Source organism: Giraffa tippelskirchi, chromosome 10 (assembly GCF_054371585.1).
Source record: "Giraffa tippelskirchi isolate mGirTip1 chromosome 10, T2T-mGirTip1v1.2.pri, whole genome shotgun sequence".
Lineage (NCBI taxonomy): Eukaryota > Metazoa > Chordata > Mammalia > Artiodactyla > Giraffidae > Giraffa > Giraffa tippelskirchi.
The window spans coordinates 110,602,064-110,620,973 of NC_137284.1; the positions used below are offsets into that span (position 1 = coordinate 110,602,064).

Sequence of the window (18,910 nt, forward strand, 5' to 3'; positions counted from 1 at the left end):
ATACTATTCCACTGAATGTGAGGGCTCCAGATTTTCAGGAGAAGCAGAGTCCATAGAATCTGAGTGATGCCTACTCAGAAGGAAAGAATGGGGAAGGGGAAGAAAGAGAAGTAGAGGGGAGGTACACTAAGAAAGGGGAAGGAATAGCCTGGGGAGACCTCCAAGTGGATCATGGCTCAGTCCTGGAAAAAAGCCCCTCGACTGCCCAGCACCCACCAATTTTCCACATGCTCACAGGTGGCCGGTTCTGCAGGACCTGGGGGTGCCTGGACCAGAGTGGAGGCCAACAGGATCCCACTCAGAGCCTGGCTGTGGTCTCAGAGTACCCTAGCCTCTCACCTCTCCTCTCCTCTGTTAGTCAGAGGTGGCTGACTCAGCTTCCTCTCTCAGGAGTGGCTCCTTGATGGCAGGTGTGGTACCTCACTTATCTGTCATCTACCCTGGCCAGCACCTGCCAGGCACGGGGCCCACACTCAGAAAGTGTGTGTCCGTGAAGGTACAACCACACGGGCCTGGGATGATACACTTCAGAGCCCTGGACACTGGAAGACTCTTGAGAGTCCCTTGGACTGCAAGGAGATCCAATCAATCCATCCTAAAGGAGATCAATCCTGGGTGTTCACTGGAAGGACTGATGTTGAAGCTGAAACTCCAATACTTTGGCCACCTCATGCGAAGAGTTGACTCATTGGAAAAGACCCTAATGCTGGGAAGGATTGGGGGCAGGAGGAGAAGGGGACGACAGAGGATGAGATGGTTGGATGGCATCACTGACTCGATGAACATGGGTTTGGGTAAACTCTGGGAGTTGGTGATGGACAGGGAGGCCTGGCATGCTGCAATTCATGGGGTCGTGAAGAGTCGGACACGACTGAGTGACTGAACTGAACCGAACCCTGGCCAGCACCTGCCAGGCATGGGGCCTGTGCTCAGCAAGTGTGCGTCCGTGAAGGTACAACCACACGGGCCTGGGATGATACACCTCAGAGCCCTGGACACTGGGCATGACCTGGGAGCCTGGGTCCCGCTCATCTCCAGGCACCCAGAGTCTCGCCCCAGAGGACAGCAGGGAGTGTTGGCTGAAGAATGAAAAGCAAAGTTGTCTGGAAACACAGGAGCATGGACATCTCGAGGGCCCCTCTGTGACCCTGACTAAAGAGGTTACTGAGCAGCTTAACTGAAGAAGTTGAGGAGGGAAGGAAGCCAGGCCTCCCTTTCTCCTCTCCCCAAATGGGTCTGTTTCCAGGGATCTGTCTGTGCAGTTTGACAAGTGAAAGTGTTAGTTGCTCAGTCATATCTGACTCTTGTGACCCCATGGACTGTAGCCCACCAGGCTCCTCTGTCCATGGGATTCTCCAGGCAAGAATACTGGAGTGGGTTGCCTTTCTGTTCTCCAGGGGAACTTGCTGATGCAGGAACTGAACCCAGGTCTCCTGTACTGCAGGCAAATCCTTTACCATTTGAGCCACCAGGAAAGCCCTGGAAATCAAAAGGCTAACCCTCTCCAGCATTTGTGGTGGCAGTGGATGGGACGGGTTCAGTATGTGAGAAACACAAGCGTTCAGGCGCTTCCCAGCCCCTAGCATCCCAGAGTGCATCCCCCGCAGCCCTGTGATGACCCAGAAAGAATGAGGGACTTCTGCCAGGGACCCAGGCATCCCAATGACTCCTTCTGATAGATGCAGCAGTGGAGGTGGATGAGAAAGGCACTGGGTCTCAGAGTTCAAGGACCTCTGTCCCTCAGAGCGGCGACCAGAGGCCTTGAAATGGGGACATAAGGTTTGAACCTTAGAACCCCTCCTTGGGGAGTGACAGAATCACTCTATGATCTGATTAAGCCAGAGAGACAGTGACACAAGCCCTTAGCCTCTGTCCTCCTGCCCCAAGGAGGCATCGATGGGCAGAAGGGGCCTAAAGAAACACAAGGGAGAGCTTTCTACAGCCAGAGACGCCCAAATGACTGTGGGACCCCCCACTTAAAGGGCTTTCCAAATAGGGGCTAAAGCTCCAGCTAGAGATGCCTCAGAGTCTAGTGCTTAGGACTCCCTGGGTTCAATTCCTCGCCCTGCCAACTACTGGCCTTGAGTGAGTCATTTCACCTCTCTGGGCTTCAGTTTCCTCACCTGTAAACAGAGGATAATACAAGTACCCATCTCAAAGGCTTATGTGGGGAGTCACTCAGCACGTGAAGTGTGAGTGAGGCGCCTGAGTGAGGGTCCCGCCCCCTGCAGGGAGACAGTCTAAGTGAATTCAAGCTCAAGGCTCTTAGAAATAATCTGACAGCTGCAAAGGCTGAAACCCAGAGAAGTGGGGGGTTGGGGGAAGACCACATGTCGAAGCATTATTGGCAGAGGCTTCCAAGCTGCTTCCTCCTCAGAACCATCCGTGCCCCGGCTGCTCCCACGACGTCCGCAGCCCCATCCCCACCACCTCCCCTCATACCCCAGGCCACGGGGTTGCAGAGAACTCACAAGACGCACAGATGTCAACATGCAACAGCCGGGCAAGGGCTCAGGGCTGGAGGCACAGGCTCACTCCCCGCTCTCCTCCAGCCTGGGCAGACGGGAGCTCAAGGTGGAGGCAGCAGCAGCATGCGTCCCCCTCCCATCCAGCACACCCGGCCACAGCCACGCCACGCACACTTACAGAGTAATGGTGGACAGTTCTGACATCTTGCAAGAGTGCTGCTGAGCCCGCTGTGGCTTGCAGTAGCATTTCTGCACGCAGCTGCTGGGTGTGACAAGATCAGCATTTCTGTCAGCTGGGGGCATTGGGCCACGAGAAACTGAGGTGGGAACTTAGAGTGACATGGCTCACGGGGACGGTAGAGCGGCTCGGGGTGTAGAGACGGAGCGGGGGTGTCACAGGGAGGAAGCTGAGGGCCGAGATGCGGTCAGCTCTGGACATAGAAATACACACACCCCTACATATACACGTGTGCACACAGACACACAGGCATACGTGAGCACTCACACTGGGAAACCGAAAGGTGGTGGTGGGGTTCACAGGAGAACTTGTGTGTTTAGAAGTGGGGCCTGGCTGGGTCTCAACACGGGACCAGGAGCTGTCTCCAGAGTTAGCTCCAGGCTCGGAGCATGGTCTTGCCAGAGATCCCACGGCAAGAGGTGCAGCTGGAAACCCCAGGAATCAGGCCAGTTGTGGGCTTGCTTGTGAAAACCAACCGGAGCATCCACTGGTCATCCCTTACCCTCTCCCTCCTGTGCCCGCACCTTCCTCTGACCAAACCCTGAGCACCTCAGCATGGGCCTAAGTGGAGAAGAGGTAGGATGGATGGAGCAGATGCATGTGATAAACACTACACATCCACCATGTAAGTTGAAATGAAATGAAAAATCCACTTTCTGAGTGGCCTGAGTCACACCGCAGCAGCCCAACAGCCACAGGTAGGTAGTGGTTCCCAGATTGGAGGCATTGCCAACACTGCTGAGGGTTCTACTGCACACTGCTGGCTAGACTTCTTCATAAAAATTCAACGGGCAGGGACTGAGGGCTGAGGGGACACCCTTCGGGCTCTGCTCCACTGACTGCAGAAACGAGTCACCTTAGGAAGCCATCCACATGTGAGTTCAGGATGCTTGTCCAGCTCTGTCTGTCCCTGGGGGAGACATAGAGCTCTGACTCCTCAGAGACATTTCCCCAGAGAGGCTCAACTTCCATCTCTTCTAGCCCCTCTCAGTCCTGCTTACCCTTGGGCTGGCACAACCCATTTTTTTTCCCCATCCCTGACAAACATGTAAGAGATGGAGTAAGAGCTGTGTCATCTTGTCAGACTGCAAAGGAGAGGCCCATTTCACACACCCTTGTCAGGCACCATGAGGCAGAGCTCCTAGTAGCTGCTGGTGAACTGACAGACCTGCGAGGGTCTGATGCAAATGAGAATGGATACACCCAAAGAGCCCAGACCTTTGGCATTCATGGATTTGGAATGTGTGATCCCAGCTCTGTAAGAGTAAGTCTGAAGGTCCCTGACATGTAGTGACATATCATTTAGCTGAGGTGGACATCTGAATCACACACGTCATAGATGGAGCAAGCTGAGGTACACACAGCATCCTTGCCTCAGTCAGGTGTGTGGTTCTCCTTTAATTAACAACATCTTTCACTTCATGCCAGACTCTGAGGTGGGTGCTACTAGATCCTTCTACAGATGAGGGAGGTATGAGGCTCTGCTACCCAGACCAAGCATCAGTACCACCTGAGAACTTCTAGGAAATGCAGAAATTCAGAATTTCAGAACTACTGCTTCAGAATCTGCATTTCAACAAAATCCTTAGGTGATCCGCCTGCAAATCAAAGTTTCAGAACACTGTTGTGAGGAAGTTTCTTCAGGTGCCTCAATGAATATCAAAGGTCTGTTTCGTGTACAAAGAGACAGATGGACACATAAGTTTGTTTTTCTCAATTATTAAAAGAGTTTAATTGGATATTCAGAAATGGAAGCCATTCTAGTCTTCAAATTTATTCTCTATGTTGCCCAGATTGAAAGATGAACTACTCTCTCCTGAGGCAAGTGGCCTCACCTCTCAACCTTGGTCTGGGTGAGCCACAAAAATCAGAGTCAGGGAGCCTGAGAGCCCAAACCTCACAGGTCACTTCATACACACCAGGCTTAAACCCTCACCCTGAACTCTAAAGCTTCAGCTCTTCTCCTCCGAGACTTCTCCTTGAGTTTCCAAGTTGTCCCTATTCTTTCTGGGCCCTGGATACAGTAAATATAGGCCCTTCTGATTTCTTCAAATATTGCTAAAGGCCATTTAGCAACAAGTAAGCTGGGAAATCACACCCCAGTACAGATGTGTGTCTCTACAGGTGAGGCAGGGAGCGTGGATCAAAGGGGACACCTGATGCCTAGGAGGGCTCCTGGGAGAAGGGATGAAGTTAAAGGACCTTCTTCCCAAACACCCTCCTTCCCCCAAACCTCCAGTGACTGTTCAAAAGGATCCAATGAAAAGAAACCGAAAGGAAAGAGGGTGGCAGAAAAGCCAGAGACAGGCAAGAGAAAAATGTCCACATCGCTGAAAAGTCACTACAATAGTGAAAAAGAAAAGAAAAGAAATTCAATCAAGAGGAAGAGATTAACCTGGGTGGGCTGATCAGCTCAGTTATGATTTGGATCCAAGGGAGGATAAGCAACTCTGACAAGGATACCGGGTGGAGGCTGCATGGAGAGCAGCATTGTCGGCCTAAACCGGAAGGCAGCAGACCCCTACAGCGGGTGAAAGGCTGACACCCACATCTGGAAGTCAGGGAGCCCTGGCTCCCAGGCCTGGTTCTGCCACAGCTTTGCTGGGTGTCTGCAGGAAGGTCAAAGCACTGCCATTTATAACTGAGGGATGCAGCACATGGTTTCTTCTGACCTTGCTTTGGTCTCAAGCTAAATAAACTCCATGCATGCTGTAGTGCCTTTTGTGTGTAAGGCTGCCTGGACTGTAGCCCCCAGATATTAGACAGAGACCCTTGCAGGGGAACCTTCTGTAGGCAGGATCCTTGTCTATCTCACCCTGTTCCTACTGGTCAGCATAACGCTAGACACACAGCAAGCCCACAGAATGTGGTGACCTGAATTGAACATTCCCCATAGGGTCCCTCCTGCTGCTAAGATGCTGTGCCCCCTCAAAGCCTGGCCCAGTCCCCAGAGAAGCACTCCCCACCACACTGCCACTCCAACCAGAAGCCCAGCTCAGCAGATCTTGGAGTTTCCCTGCACTCCCTCCTTCCCCGCCACCACTGAGGACCTGCCAGGCCCCTGTGCCTTGTGCCTAACCTGTGGCTTGGGGACCTGAGTTCAAGGCTTTGTTTGGCCACTGACTTGCTGATCATAGGTGTTGCCACTTTCCTTCTCTGGACCTCAGTTTCTCCTCCTGCGAAATGGGGGCAACCATTCCCTATTGACAATCCCTAACAGGAGTTGTTAGGACAGGGTACTCCTAGACAGAGGATTGGGAGAGGGTGTTTTGGAAGGAGAAGACAGAGCCCCGTGTGAACTGGGAGCCTCAGGCTGCGGGCTGAGTTCCTGGACTAAGAGCTTCCTGGCTGCACTTCTGCCTAGACAGGGAAGAGTCTGTGTTCAGAGGCAAATGTTGTCCCTCCAACACTGGGTAGGTCACAGCCCTGCTGAGCTATATACTACATCACAGTGTCTGTTCTCTTTCCTTTACCCCAAGAAGCCATGGAGATCTGCTCTGTGGGGTCCCTGAGGGGAATAAAGATGAGGTTTCCCTCCCTGACCCAGACTCAAGAGGCTGCTCCAATGCCCATCTTGCAACGGGGAGACCGCTGGGAATAAAGCCAGCTCCCCGCAGAGACAGGCCTGAGATGCTCTCAGCACAGAAACCTTACCCTCCTTTTTCTGAGCCAGTCAGCTTCTCACAGAGGTAAACTCTGGTCCCAAGAAAAGGCAGGCTAACTCTGACCCCAGAATGGGGCTGAGCCCTAACCCCTGGCCCCAAACCGCATCGAGCCTAAGCACAGGCTTAACCCCGACCCGGACCCACACTCCCTGCCTGGCCACTGCCCAAGTTCTGAGCCCAGCCACTCCTTCTCCCAGCAGCCAGTGAGAGTAGAGGTGGCTCAGGGCTGCTGCCCCCTGCAGGAACCCCAGCCCCCAACAGGTCCTCTGAGTTTGATCTGGAGCACCATCTTTATCTACAGAGAGGGCAAACCTCATCATCTGAGTAGCTGGAACAAACCTACAGGGAAAGGAGTGAGTGTGGGTCTGTGGGCACGGGCAGGAGGTCCTCTCGGCCTCTCCTGGGGACTCCCAGGCTTGAATTTGTTCTGGGAACAGAGGGAAAAACCAGAAAACTGTTGTGGGCAGATCTGAAAGGATCTCAGCCCAAGACATAACTCTGGTGACCAAGGGGATTCAGACACAGCTCTGAAATCTCCCTCTCCCATCACATCCGGCCCCTTTTTGAATTCTCCCATTGTCCCCTCCTCTCCCCACCCTGCAGAAGACACCTCCCAGCTCAAAGCACTCCAGGTAGGGCAGTTTTGTACAAGGCTGGAACCCACTGGGGCCTTTTCTTCCAGGAAGCCTTGTTTAATATTATCATCTTGCCTGTAAATTCCTTGAGGAGAGGAATGATGGTGCAAGCAAGCTCAGAGTCAAGGGCCTGCCTGCCTGCACGGTAGCTATGGCTTCATTCTTTCCCACTGGATTCATCCCACTTCATTGATGACTAGTTCCCTCAGCTGTAAAATGGGGATTATATTTAATCCAGATTTGCTGGGTGTCTGTGGGCATTAAATGAATGGCAAGTGTTTTTAAATGCTCCGCCGTTCTTGGCAGCATGGCCGCTTGATTACCTCTTACATTCACCAACAGAGTCTCCTTGACCCTGGCAACACTCAAACATGTAGCTGCACTTAAAACTGATCCCCCCTTGTCCTGTGTCAGCCCTCCCACCTTGTTTACAGACCACATCCTCCTGAGGTTTAATCTTTGGGGCTTGAGATGAGCTCAAGCTTAGATTTCTCCAAACAAATTTAAAAGAATTTGCTTCGATTTCAAGGGGATTTTTGACACAATAAGAGCAAACCAACTCAGGCATACCCCTGAGATATTGCGAGTTCAGTTCAGACCACCACAATAAAGCGAATATTGCAATAAAGTCACATCAATTTTGTGGCTTCCCAGTTCATATAAAGATTGTGTTTACATTATCCTGTAGCCTGTTAAGTATGCAATAGCAAAATGTCTAAGAAAATGTACATCCTTTAATTTAAAAACACGTTTTTGCTAAAAAAACACTATGATCTGAACCTTCCGTGAGTCATAGCAGTAACAAAGATCACTGATCATCACAACAAATATAATTTTTAAAAAAGCTTGAAACATTGTGAGCATTACCAAAATATAACACAGAGACACCAAGTAAGAAAATGCTATTGGAAAGATGGGGCCGACAGACTTGTTCAACACAGGGCTGCCACAGGCCTTTAATCTGTAATAAAGGCAGTATCTGTGAAGCACAGTAAAGTGAGTTACAATAAAATGAGGTATGCTTGCAGCTGGTTCTTTAAGCATTTGTACTTAAATGTATAAACCCTGTGTTAATTATAGACAGTTCTGATCTATGCATTCGGAAAGTCTTATAGGACTCCACAGCTCCCAGTCTACAACACACCTTCAAAACCCTGACCCCACACTTCCCTCCCTCTGCACTCTGGGTTCCTTGCTGCCTGAGGCAAGATGTCCAAGCTGGTAAAGAATGTTCTGGGGTCAGAAGAGTATCCTTACTCAGGCTGCGGCTTAGTCCCTGTGTGTCCTCACACAGACAGAGAGGAAGCTAGGGGAGCCCCAGGAGGACAAGTCCCAGGGACCTCAGAAGAAGGAACAGATCCTACTAGGAATTCCAGGTGGCGGGGAGGCGGGAGGGGAGCCAAGGTTGCTTAGAGCTCAAAGGAAGAGATGACTGGTGACTTAGTTAGCTACCTGCCAGCTTCAGAGGACATTTGGGGTAACTAAACTGCTAATGCAGGAGCAAAACCACCCTCAAGTGGGAGAAACAGGCCAGACACAAGGACATGGTCTCTGACGCTGGACAAGAAGGTAGGGGGAGCAGCAGGGCCCTGTTTTGTGGCTCCAGGAGACGAAGGCAGGAATGATCTTTGCAGGTCAGTTATCTGCAGAGAGCTGGCCCCTGCAGCCCCTCAGTGCAGGGGACTTTATGTGGATGAGCAATTTTCTCCTACGTAACACACACATATGAGCAAAGATTGGTAAATGTTCACAAAAACATGAAAAAATAAAAGACAATAAATGGATAGCCAGTAAAAGGAGAGGAAGCAGCAGTCAGTGTAATTATCCTACATGCAGGGAAAACAAGCCTGACCGAGCCAGGCCCTGAGCTGATCCCCACTCCCAGGGAAGGGCTGCCACAGAAGAGGTACCAGACTGACTGCAGGGACCAAGGACAAGCTCCACTGACCCAGGGAAGTCTCAAGGAGGCTGAGAGAAGGAGCCGGGGCTGGTTCCCAACCATTCCTGCCTCTCTTCTCCAGGAGAATGGCTGGGTGGGGGGACCCCTTGTTGGAGTCTCTCTGCTGTCCCACTTGTCCTCTGGACAGCCATCAAGGTTCTGAACCCCAGGTTGGGGTCTCTGACGAAGTTCCTTCCAGCCTGCTCTCTTCTCAAACTGAGGAAGCAACACAGAGTGCTTCTACCTCACAGACTGTTCTCAGTCTGTCCCTCTCTGGCCCCTCCAGCCAACCACAGGGGACTAAACTGCCTCCCCAGCATCAGAAGTGCCCCCACAGCCCACACACCAATCTGGTCATGATTACAAGGCAAGAAGGGTGAGATGGAAGATGCTTGGTCAGATTCAGCATAGGTGGAGGGCTGGGAGAGGGGTGGGACAGAGCTAGCAGGGATAAGCTGTGAGGGACCTGGCTGCAGAGACACCGGCAGGAAACAAACCGAATGGCCATGGAAGTGGAGAAATCCTACACTCAGTGGTAAGAGGTTGCCCCCGAACACCATCAGTCCCAAACATGTCAGATGTTCCTCTGCCCGGGGAGGAGGGAGTTGCAGGAAGAAGACCAGACCTAGAAATAGAGCTGCCCCGAGAGAAGGTGCAAAGAGAATTTCTCTTCCAGTACCCAGACCAGGTAGACTGTCTGCCTGACTCACTCACTAGTGGGGACTGAGCAACTTGTACCCACTGGGCTGGGAATGGGGACTTCAGGCAACACTGTATCCAGCAGCAGTCATGAGCTCCCCTGAGAACCAAGAACTCCAAAAGAACTCCAATTTCTAATCCACCAAGACCCACCCTAACTACCTTAAGGAATCTGCCTTTTCCATCTTGATTTTCCTAGCAAGACACAGGATCTGTCCATCTTTTTCTCTCTCATTTCCATGTTATCACTATGTGGATTAGGGGCTCCTGGTTTGGCTGAAGGATAGATAGGCAACTATATTTTCAAGTCACTTTAATCCAAAAGAAGTCCTGCCAATGCCCACGCTAGGGTACCCAGTTAGCAACGCCCAGGCCTTCTCCTCCTGTGTCCTGAGTGCAGGGCCCACCAGCTGTTGGAATTTAACCATGGCATTCACCCAGTGGTACTTACAAGTAGATGCTGGACTCGTTGCCTCCCATGTCTGGAGACTGAAGTTTCTGCACAAGGATGACAATGATGCCGATGAAGAGCACAAAGTTAACCTGAGAAGCAAAGAAAAAGCAGTGAAAATGGTTCTAAGCAAAGACTTTCAACACCCCTGCCACTATACTGGCTGTTATTCCCTCAACAAGGCCCTCTTCCCATCAGTCAAGAGCCCATCTAGACTTATAGTGGCAGCATGAGAACACTCATTCACCTCCCCAGCCTCCCTCCATATCACTGAAACCACAGAAGAGAGGGAGAAAAAGAATTCCATGAGAGTACTGAGAAACAGCAAAAACTGTCATGAGTGAGCCGGAAAAGCGAGAAATTTCTGGAAAAGACGGAACAAACAGTGTCAGCATGATGGAAAAACGACAATGCAAAATAGGAGAAGAGGCTATTGCAGAGGTGAGAGCTGTCCTCTGGAGAAACTCCAAGTTCAGAGTCATTGAATACAGAGAACCAGAATGGAGAACAATAAGGATTATTAATTAAAGGACTGCCTTTGAATAGCAATAGCGTTTACCTTCAGACAAAGGTCAGGGACAAAAGCTCTCTAAACAAAGTAGGAAGCTGTGTGGATGGTGAGAAAGCAGGAGGGAGGGGAGTAAGTAAATAAAGACAAGGCAGGAGGGGAGTAAATAAATAGAGACAATGGGCTTCCCTGGTGGCTCAGATGGTAAAGAATCCACCTGTAAAGAATGTGGGAGACCTGGGTTCGATCTCTGGGTTGGGAAGATCCCCTGCAGAAAGAAATGGCAACCCACTCCAGTATTCTTGCCTGGAAAATCCTCATGGACAGAGGAGCCTGGGGGGCTGTAGTCCAAGGGATTGCAGAGAGTCAGACATGACTGAGTGACTAACACAAACATAACACTGGGGACTACACAGCAACGCCTGGCTGAAGTGAAGCAGGGCTCAAGGAAAAAAGGTAGAGACTAACACTAACGAAAAGATAAGAAATATTGAAAATAAAATAATTAAGCATTCAAATCAAAATTTAGGGAAAGAGTACCACAAATTAAATTTCTACTTCCTTTAAAGAAGGAAGTTAAAGATAAAAACTCATTAAAGAAATATGAAAAAAAAGTAGATAATCAATAAATATAAAATTTGGGGGTTTTGTTTTGCTTTCACAGATCAAGCAGAATGATAAAGGGCCTTCCTGGAGGGCAGCTTCTGTCAGTTTTGCCTTCTACTACATGCTCAGTGCTAATCAGTACTTGGAATTCAGCACAGTCAATACTGTTAACTGCATAGGTTAGTCCGTCCAAAAGGCGAAAATTCAATTAAACAAATTTAAGGATGAGAAAGAGGACAAGACAACAGATGTGTAGAGTATTTTGAATCATCACAAGGAAAAAGATAAGACAACATGGTAAAATATAAATTAATCAAGTCAAATCAAGATGTAAATATTAGAACAGCACAATGACCTCAGGAAAAATTTAAGAAGTAATCAAAGATGCATGTATTAAAAGGCACCAGCCCAGATCATTTGACCAGCCAGTTTCATAAGACCTTTAGGGAAGATGAAATTTACATGCTACATCATTATTTAAAGGCAAATAAAAAGAAAACCTCCCAAATTACCTATGAGGTGTACAAAACCCTGCTACAGGGTTCAGGATGGGGAACACATGTAAACCCATGGCTGATTCATGTCAATGTATCGCAAAAACTACTACAATATTGAAAAGTAATTAGCCCCCAACTAAAATAAATAAATTTATTTAAAAAAAAAAAAAAACCCTGCTACAAAACCCAGACAAGGACTGAAAGCATGCTCAAACACATGCTCAGGTATATGTCTAAAACCAGAGAACTTACAAAGAACAATGCAAAAGCTATAAACTGAATATTAACAAACAAAAAATTTAGCAGTGCATTAAAAGGACAAACAGATCAGGCCCACAAAGGTTTTATGCCAAGAGTGAAAAAAAAAAAAATCCAGTAACATTTGTTGTTGCTGTTTAGTCACAAAGTCATGTCTGACTCTTTGCCATCCAATGGAGCCTGCCAGGCCCCTCTGTCTGTGGAATTTTCCAGACAAGAATACTGAAGTGGGTGGCCATTTCCTTCACCAGGGGATCTTCCCAACTTAAGGATCGAACCTGCATCTCCTGCACCAGCAGGCAGATTCTTTACCACTTAGCCACCAGGGAAGCCCAATATTTGTTACAGTAACAGATTAAAACAATGAGCTATCTTTATCCCCATAAGACTGGTGAACAGTTCAGTAATCAAAACACCAATGAAAACATGAGAAATGAGCACTTTTATACTCCACATGTGTAGGGAAATTTGATGTCCATGAAAATATTAAATGTATATATCCTTTGTCCCAGAAATTCTACTCCTGGAGCTATATCCTAAAGACACATTCATACATACTCAAGGGTATGCACAAATATATCCACAGCAGCATTGTTCATCATGAAGATAAACTAGAATATTATCAATGTTCATCACTAAAGAAATGAGCAATTAATGTCTCCAAAACACATTTGATAAAAATTGACATCTATTCCTTATTTTAAAAAAATACACATTGAAACAAGTCAGAAATAGAAACTTTCCTAATTCAGTGAAGGGTAGCTGCTCAAAACTGTAGCAAACATCATCCTCAACAAAACCAAGGAATAAACAGTATACATATTGGAAATGAAGGAGAAAAATATTTTCATTTATAGGTTATATAATTTTCCATGAGAACCAACTGAAAAGGGATAAGAACCAATAAAAGAGCTTCAAAGGTAACCAAGAAAGGAAAAAATACACAAAAACTAATAGGTTCCCTAAACACCAGCACAAATACACCCACTAGAAAATACAACAAAAGAATAATTCCTACATACGAGCACAAACTGAAAGACACCATAAAGGAAAATCTACCAAGACAACTTAAAAAACACTATACAAAATGACTCTGTGAGAGATACTAAATAAATAGAGAATCATGTCATATTCTTGGAAAGGAAGACTCAGTATTTTAAGAAAACCACTTCTCCTCCTAATTTGCTTATAAATTCAGTGGCATTCCTATAAAAAATCTCAACCAGTCTTTTTTCTGCAACTTGACAAATGTGCAAGTCCATGTGAAAAAGTAAATGTGCAAGAAAATTTTGAAGGGAAAAAATAAGGAAAGGAATACTGGCCACAGCAGATATCAAAACATGCTGCCAGATTATGATAACCAGCACTATGGGGTACTCGCCACAGAATAGCCACATAGATTAGTAACATGGAATAGGAAGTCTGGAGCTAAACACAAGCAGAGAACACTGAATGTTTATAATAAAGTTCCATTTCTACATAATGGAGAAAGGATAACCTATTCAATAAAAATATGTAGAGGGTGGGATGTCTATCCATTGGGAAAAAAAAGAACTTGATAAGATTAGATATCATTTCAGATCAGAGAAATAAAATTTCAGATGGATTAAAGACATACATGTAATGAAAGTGGAAGTGTTAGTGACTCAGTTGTGTCTGATTCTTTGCGACCTCACGGACTGTAGTCCACCAGGCTACTCTGTCCATGGAATTCTCCAGGCAAGAATACTGGAGTGGGTTGCTGTGCCCCCCTCCAGGGGATCTTCCCAACCTAGGAATCGAACCTAGGTCTCTAGCATTGGCAGGCAGATTTTGTACCATCTGAGCCACCAGGGAAGCCCATCACACATGTAATAATCCAATTTATAAAATCGTTATAAAACAATTAAGAATACTTTTATATTCTCAGGTTGGGAAAGACTTCCAGAAATAAGAAATAAGCCTCAGAATCCATGATGAAAAGGCCTGATGGTCTGATTGTATAAAACCATGCAATGTTGGAATTATATTTACAATATGTGTAACAGATGAAGCGTTACTATCTAACAGTAAGACAGATAACTGGGCTAGAAAAAATGAGCAAAGAAATAAACAGATAGTAGCCAGAAAAAAAGCAAATTGTCAATAAATGTGTTAAAAAATTGCTTTGCTGCACAAGCAATGTGGAGAAATTAAAACAATGAGCTACATTATCTCCCACAAAGCTGTGAAAAAATTTAAATGATTGAAATTACAAGTGCAGACAATGATATGGGATACCCTTTTGACCTGGCAATTCTACTTCTAGGGATTAATTCTAAAGAAATATTCACACATTCTCACAACTATGCACAGAACTGTTCATAGTAGCATCTTTCATAATGAGGTAAAATGGAATAAAGACAAATGTCCAACACTAGTGGAATAGCTAAATAACTTGTACATCCATGTTGCAGAATATAATGCAGCCATGAAAAAGGAGGCTGGTTTGTGTGGTGACCACTTTAATCCTCCCCCGGACCTTTCAGCCCAGACCTCTATCTCTCTCCTGCTTCTTGTCCCAAGCACACTCACCATTATGGAGCCAACCACAGGGCCTTTGATCACCCACCACAGAGCCGTGTTGTCATTCATATCCCAGCAGCTGTAAGACAGACAGAAAGAAGAGAGATGATGCTTGGGAGCTGGGAGCCTGCAAGACAATTGGGTGGCACTTCTTTCTTCCCCTGTGGCTCTGAAGGGGGGCTGGCTGGAAGGAGGGCTGATGGACTATACCCCCAAGCCCAATCCCAGTCCCAGTGCTTTGGTCCTCTCTTCTGCTCCACTATCAAGGCAGCAATTGGAGCCCAGGAGTCAGGGCACTGCTGGGCTCCTGGGCAAGGGCCACGTTCCCCCTTGAAACCTCAGGTTCTTGGGGATGCTATCTCAGCCTCAATGTTCCTCCTCTCCTCCCTGAAAGGAGAGCAGTCACTCAGAGCTGATCCCAGAGGCAGAGTAGGCTCTGAAACCTTGTACACTCCCTCACTGGGTCCCAGTTGAGAAGTGGCAGGGTGGGTCTACCCACAGTGGGTTCAGGTATTAGTCAGAGCCCAGGGCTGGTGGTGTAGCCAGGCCTGGCGTTAGATGGTTTGTCTGAGACAGTCAACATGAAGTTCAGGGCGTTAACTGACAGCCTATCTGGGGCTCCAGCCCTGGCTCTTGAGCATGTACTCACCCTGTGTCATCGAAGTAGAGCCTCAGCATAGCCCACACAGACACACACACAGTCGGTGTCCCTGGATAGAAAGAAAAGGAGCCCCATGATAACAGGAAAACTAATAGGCTCAGTATCCCCCTCAGACCTAGGGCTTCTGGGGGCCAATGGACCCCCTCAGACATGGGGTTCTGATCCATGGGGCATATGTCCCTCTCAGACCTGGTGTCCTGGTGACCCTAACAGTCCTTCATACCCAGGCCTTCTGGGGGTCCATGTCTCCCTCAGACCCTGGGCTACCTTGCCTCCCTGAGCATATCCCCTCCCTCAGCCGGTAGGCTTTCTGCATGGAGAAGAGCAAGAAAGTATCCAAGATCCAGCAGTATGCCATAGCTGTGAGGCAGGGCAGCACCTCCCTCTGCCTCCCTCCTCTGACTGATACTCCCAGATGGTGGGACGAAGGACATTCTGGTCATGGGGCCTGAACCTGCCCAGGCCACAATCAGAGACCTACCCCAGCCAATGATGATGTACCAGTAGAAATATCTCCTCTCAGGGAAGAAGGTCTCCACCAGCAGGGTGAAGAGATACAGGCCCTCGATGAACAGCCAGAAGTAGTTGGATACGACGCAGTAGTGGAAGAAAACCATCACGGCCTTGCATTCCACCTGCAGGGTGAGTGGGGAAGAGGAGGGACCGCAAGCCCCACCGAACCTTGAAAATCCAGCCCAGCAGGACCAGGGGGAATCCTGAGGGCCCTTAGCTTAGGCATCTCCAGCTTAAACACCCCATGGGTCTGAAAGACTCAACACTCCTGGATTCAGAGTCTAAAATTGCAGCATCCTATGAGTCTGAATCAAAGTTGCCCATGGAGGCAGCTCTGCATATGTAAGAAAAGGATGGGGATGGGGTGGGGTCAGGGGTCATACACAGAACCCTCTCTTTTCCCCAGGCTCATTCTCCCCCACTTCTGCCCCTTCCCCATCCCCCATAGAAGAGGAGAATAAAGAGGATACTGAAGGAGCCTCCTCGGTACAATAAAGGGTTCAGATATCACATAGGTAAACAGGATACCCTTGGCCCCCCCAGAAGTCTCATAGATACCCACCTCCAAGTGTGCCCTTTCAGGTGAAGGCATTGTGCTCTGGGCTGTTCTCTCATCCTGCCCCCATCAGAGCCTGTCTTTTCTGCTTACTTCCAAAGCTATCAGAACTGGGTAGGTGGTATGGAGGGAACCCCAGGCAATCAGCCCCTTGGCTCCGTCTTGGGCTAAAGCACCAATGACCAGGCCAGTCCTCTCTCTGAGCCAAGTTCCCTCCTTAGTCAAGTGGGACTTGACAGCTCCACCTGACCTGCCTCAACTTCTCTGCCAAGTATACCCACAGGCCAAGGAACAGGAAGTGATGTCAAGTCAGGGTCCCACCGGCTGCTAGTAACCTCATGGTCATTCCTGGGTTTCTGTGTTCACTGAGGCCAACACCTCAACCTGCAGGAAAACACCTGGACATTGCAGGGAGGACCAATCGTGGCAGAGCTCAGTGCACTCACAGTGGAGACAAAGCAGTGATTGCTGTCCTGCTCAGCGAAGAGGATCCAGTCTTTGATGAAAACGGAGATGGCCCTCAGCATAAACGACACGAAGAGGTTCATGTGGATGAAGTTGCGGGTGCAGTGCAGCTTCCTACACCCACGGGCGGGGAAGACAGATGCCTTGAAGTAAGGAACCCCACAGCCTTCCACCCTCCACCCTGGGGTCCGCTTTGGGCTGACTCCACAGCTTTGTCTCAAGGGGGTCGTCCACCTAGACCACCCGTTCTTCCCAGCTCTCTAAACCCTCACTCACTTCCAGGCTCCCACCACCTGGCCCCACTACTGGGGGCCACACTGCTTCCTCCAGTGAGGGAGGGAGGCCATACTGCTCCCTCCTGTGACTGCTCTCCAGCTAGACCAAGAAGATAAAGTGAGGGGTGTAGGTCTACTGCCCGTGGTCTGCCTTGCTGTGTGTGGCCCTGGACAAAACAGTTGTCCTCTCTGGGGTCCTATCTCTTATCGTAGGTCTCTTCCAAGAGACCTCCAGGGCTGACATCCAGGGCAGGAGTTGGGGGTGGGAGGCACAGAGCAAGGGCTCTGTACTGGGGTGGGCCGCGATCACTTCAAGGCTGTCAGGAATCTCACCGGAAACGACAAAGGATGACCATGGCGGTGGTGAGGGTGACAAGGGACGTGCTGTAGCCAACTGTGTACAGGGCCTTCACCGACAGGTAGTAGTAATCCTGGAGCAGAGCACAAGACATGCAGGGCTCCATGTGGGGCCTGCCCCTGGCCCCCTTGGGATGGCACCAACTCTCCCAAGCCAGGCCTGCCCACCTCTGGGCATGCTACCCAGCTCCTCCTTCCCCTCTCCTCTAGTTGATCACATCTCCTCCCCTCCCATCAGTTCCTCCACCACCCCAAGCTTCCCAAGCCCATTCCCACTGAGCCACCTCCTGCTTCTGTCCATCTGCACTGGGCAGAAGCTAAATGCTGGTAGAGTGCAGAAGCACTGACCAGCCAGAAGGGAGCCAGCCTTTAGCCTGGAGAAGGATCCAGGGGGCCCCCTGCTGGGCCCTGCATTGACCCTACAATGGCTGGACCACAGAAAGGCAGGTGTCCTGGAAAAGCCACCAGGGAGGTGGCGGACATGTGGTGGGGGCCAGAGGAGCTCAGGCAGCAAGACAGTCGTTTCTCAGCCTAGAATGAGTGAGTGAAAGTCCTGCCCTGCATGCATCTAGCTACACAGCAGGCACTCGTGAATGCTGTCTGGGGACTCGAGTTTCTGCTTCCACCAGGAGTCAGGGCCCCTGGGGGACATGTGCTTCCACCTGCCTCCTCGGCCCCATCCCTCCACCTTCAGGAGGGCAGCAGGTACTCACCTGGTCCCCAGTCTCAGATTCGTATTCCTCAAACCCACAGGCATCGAAATAATGAGGGAATGGCTCTGACCATCCATCCTCCGTGCAATTCCGGCTCACCACCCTCATGTCTGCAGCAGAACAAAAATGAGGTGAGGCACAGAAATGACATAAGAGGGGTTTAAAATTCTTAATGGCCTATTACTCCTTAAGTAGAAATTCCTAGAAATCCACATGTCCTTCTGAGAAGCATGGCAGCTGCAGTTTCATGAGATCTTCCAGTGTCCGAGGGAAAATAATAATTGCTTAGCCTTTATACTAAGAACATGGGGTGCAGGGAGGCCCAATGAAAACTGATCTTTAAACAAGGAGTGAGAGGACTGAGCCAGGATGAATCCAGCCTCCTTCCCTCTAGGAAAAGTCCTGAGCCTCTCCTGGAGGCCCTGGAATAGCACAAGAATGACCTGGGATCACAAATGCAGATTCCAGGCCCAGAGTTCCTGGCCCAGGAATCACCTTGGGCAGTGGTGTGGCAGGAGCTCTCGTTATATTTGGAGAAGCTCCAGGTAAGGCTTTCACCAGGAGTTCTGGGCCTTCCAGCAGCTTCGACGGTGTCCAGGGGGCACATGGCTTGCTTAATTAACAAGGACCAGACCTCCATTAACCTAGCATCAGATCTTATTAAGATACATATTCAGGTTAAAAAAAAAAAAAGACTTCTGCCTTTTCAAGTTTAGAGGTCTGTTTCCTATCACTAATGTACTTTAATTTTCTTTAGCTTGACTTTAAAGGCCATTTTGTAGGACACCAGAGGAGGCAGGAGTCATTTGCTGGCTGCAGAGTGGAGTCCAGTCTGGTTTTCACCCTGCCTGGGGCCTTTTAG

General features: G+C 49.0%; 1 protein-coding gene across 6 annotated transcripts in view; it reads right to left on the reverse strand.

Moving 5' to 3' along the window:
- The window catches only part of ADCYAP1R1 (ADCYAP receptor type I), a 62,232-nt gene that overhangs the window by 8,901 nt on the left and 34,421 nt on the right, over nucleotides 1–18,910 (reverse strand). For 4 of the 6 annotated variants that reach the window (XM_081531750.1, XM_081531751.1, XM_081531749.1 and 1 more), the window contains 7 exons: nucleotides 18,049–18,158; nucleotides 17,312–17,409; nucleotides 16,685–16,817; nucleotides 15,651–15,804; nucleotides 15,158–15,218; nucleotides 14,518–14,587; nucleotides 10,096–10,187 (listed from right to left, as the gene is read on the reverse strand). In XM_081531750.1, the coding sequence (XP_081387876.1) occupies nucleotides 10,096–10,187; nucleotides 14,518–14,587; nucleotides 15,158–15,218; nucleotides 15,651–15,804; nucleotides 16,685–16,817; nucleotides 17,312–17,409; nucleotides 18,049–18,158 (718 nt within the window). Of the gene's footprint in view, nucleotides 1–2,646; nucleotides 2,731–10,095; nucleotides 10,188–14,517; nucleotides 14,588–15,157; nucleotides 15,219–15,650; nucleotides 15,805–16,684; nucleotides 16,818–17,311; nucleotides 17,410–18,048; nucleotides 18,159–18,910 lie in introns of all 6 variants that reach the window. The other 2 variants (XM_081531747.1, XM_081531748.1) reach the window with 1 other exon arrangement.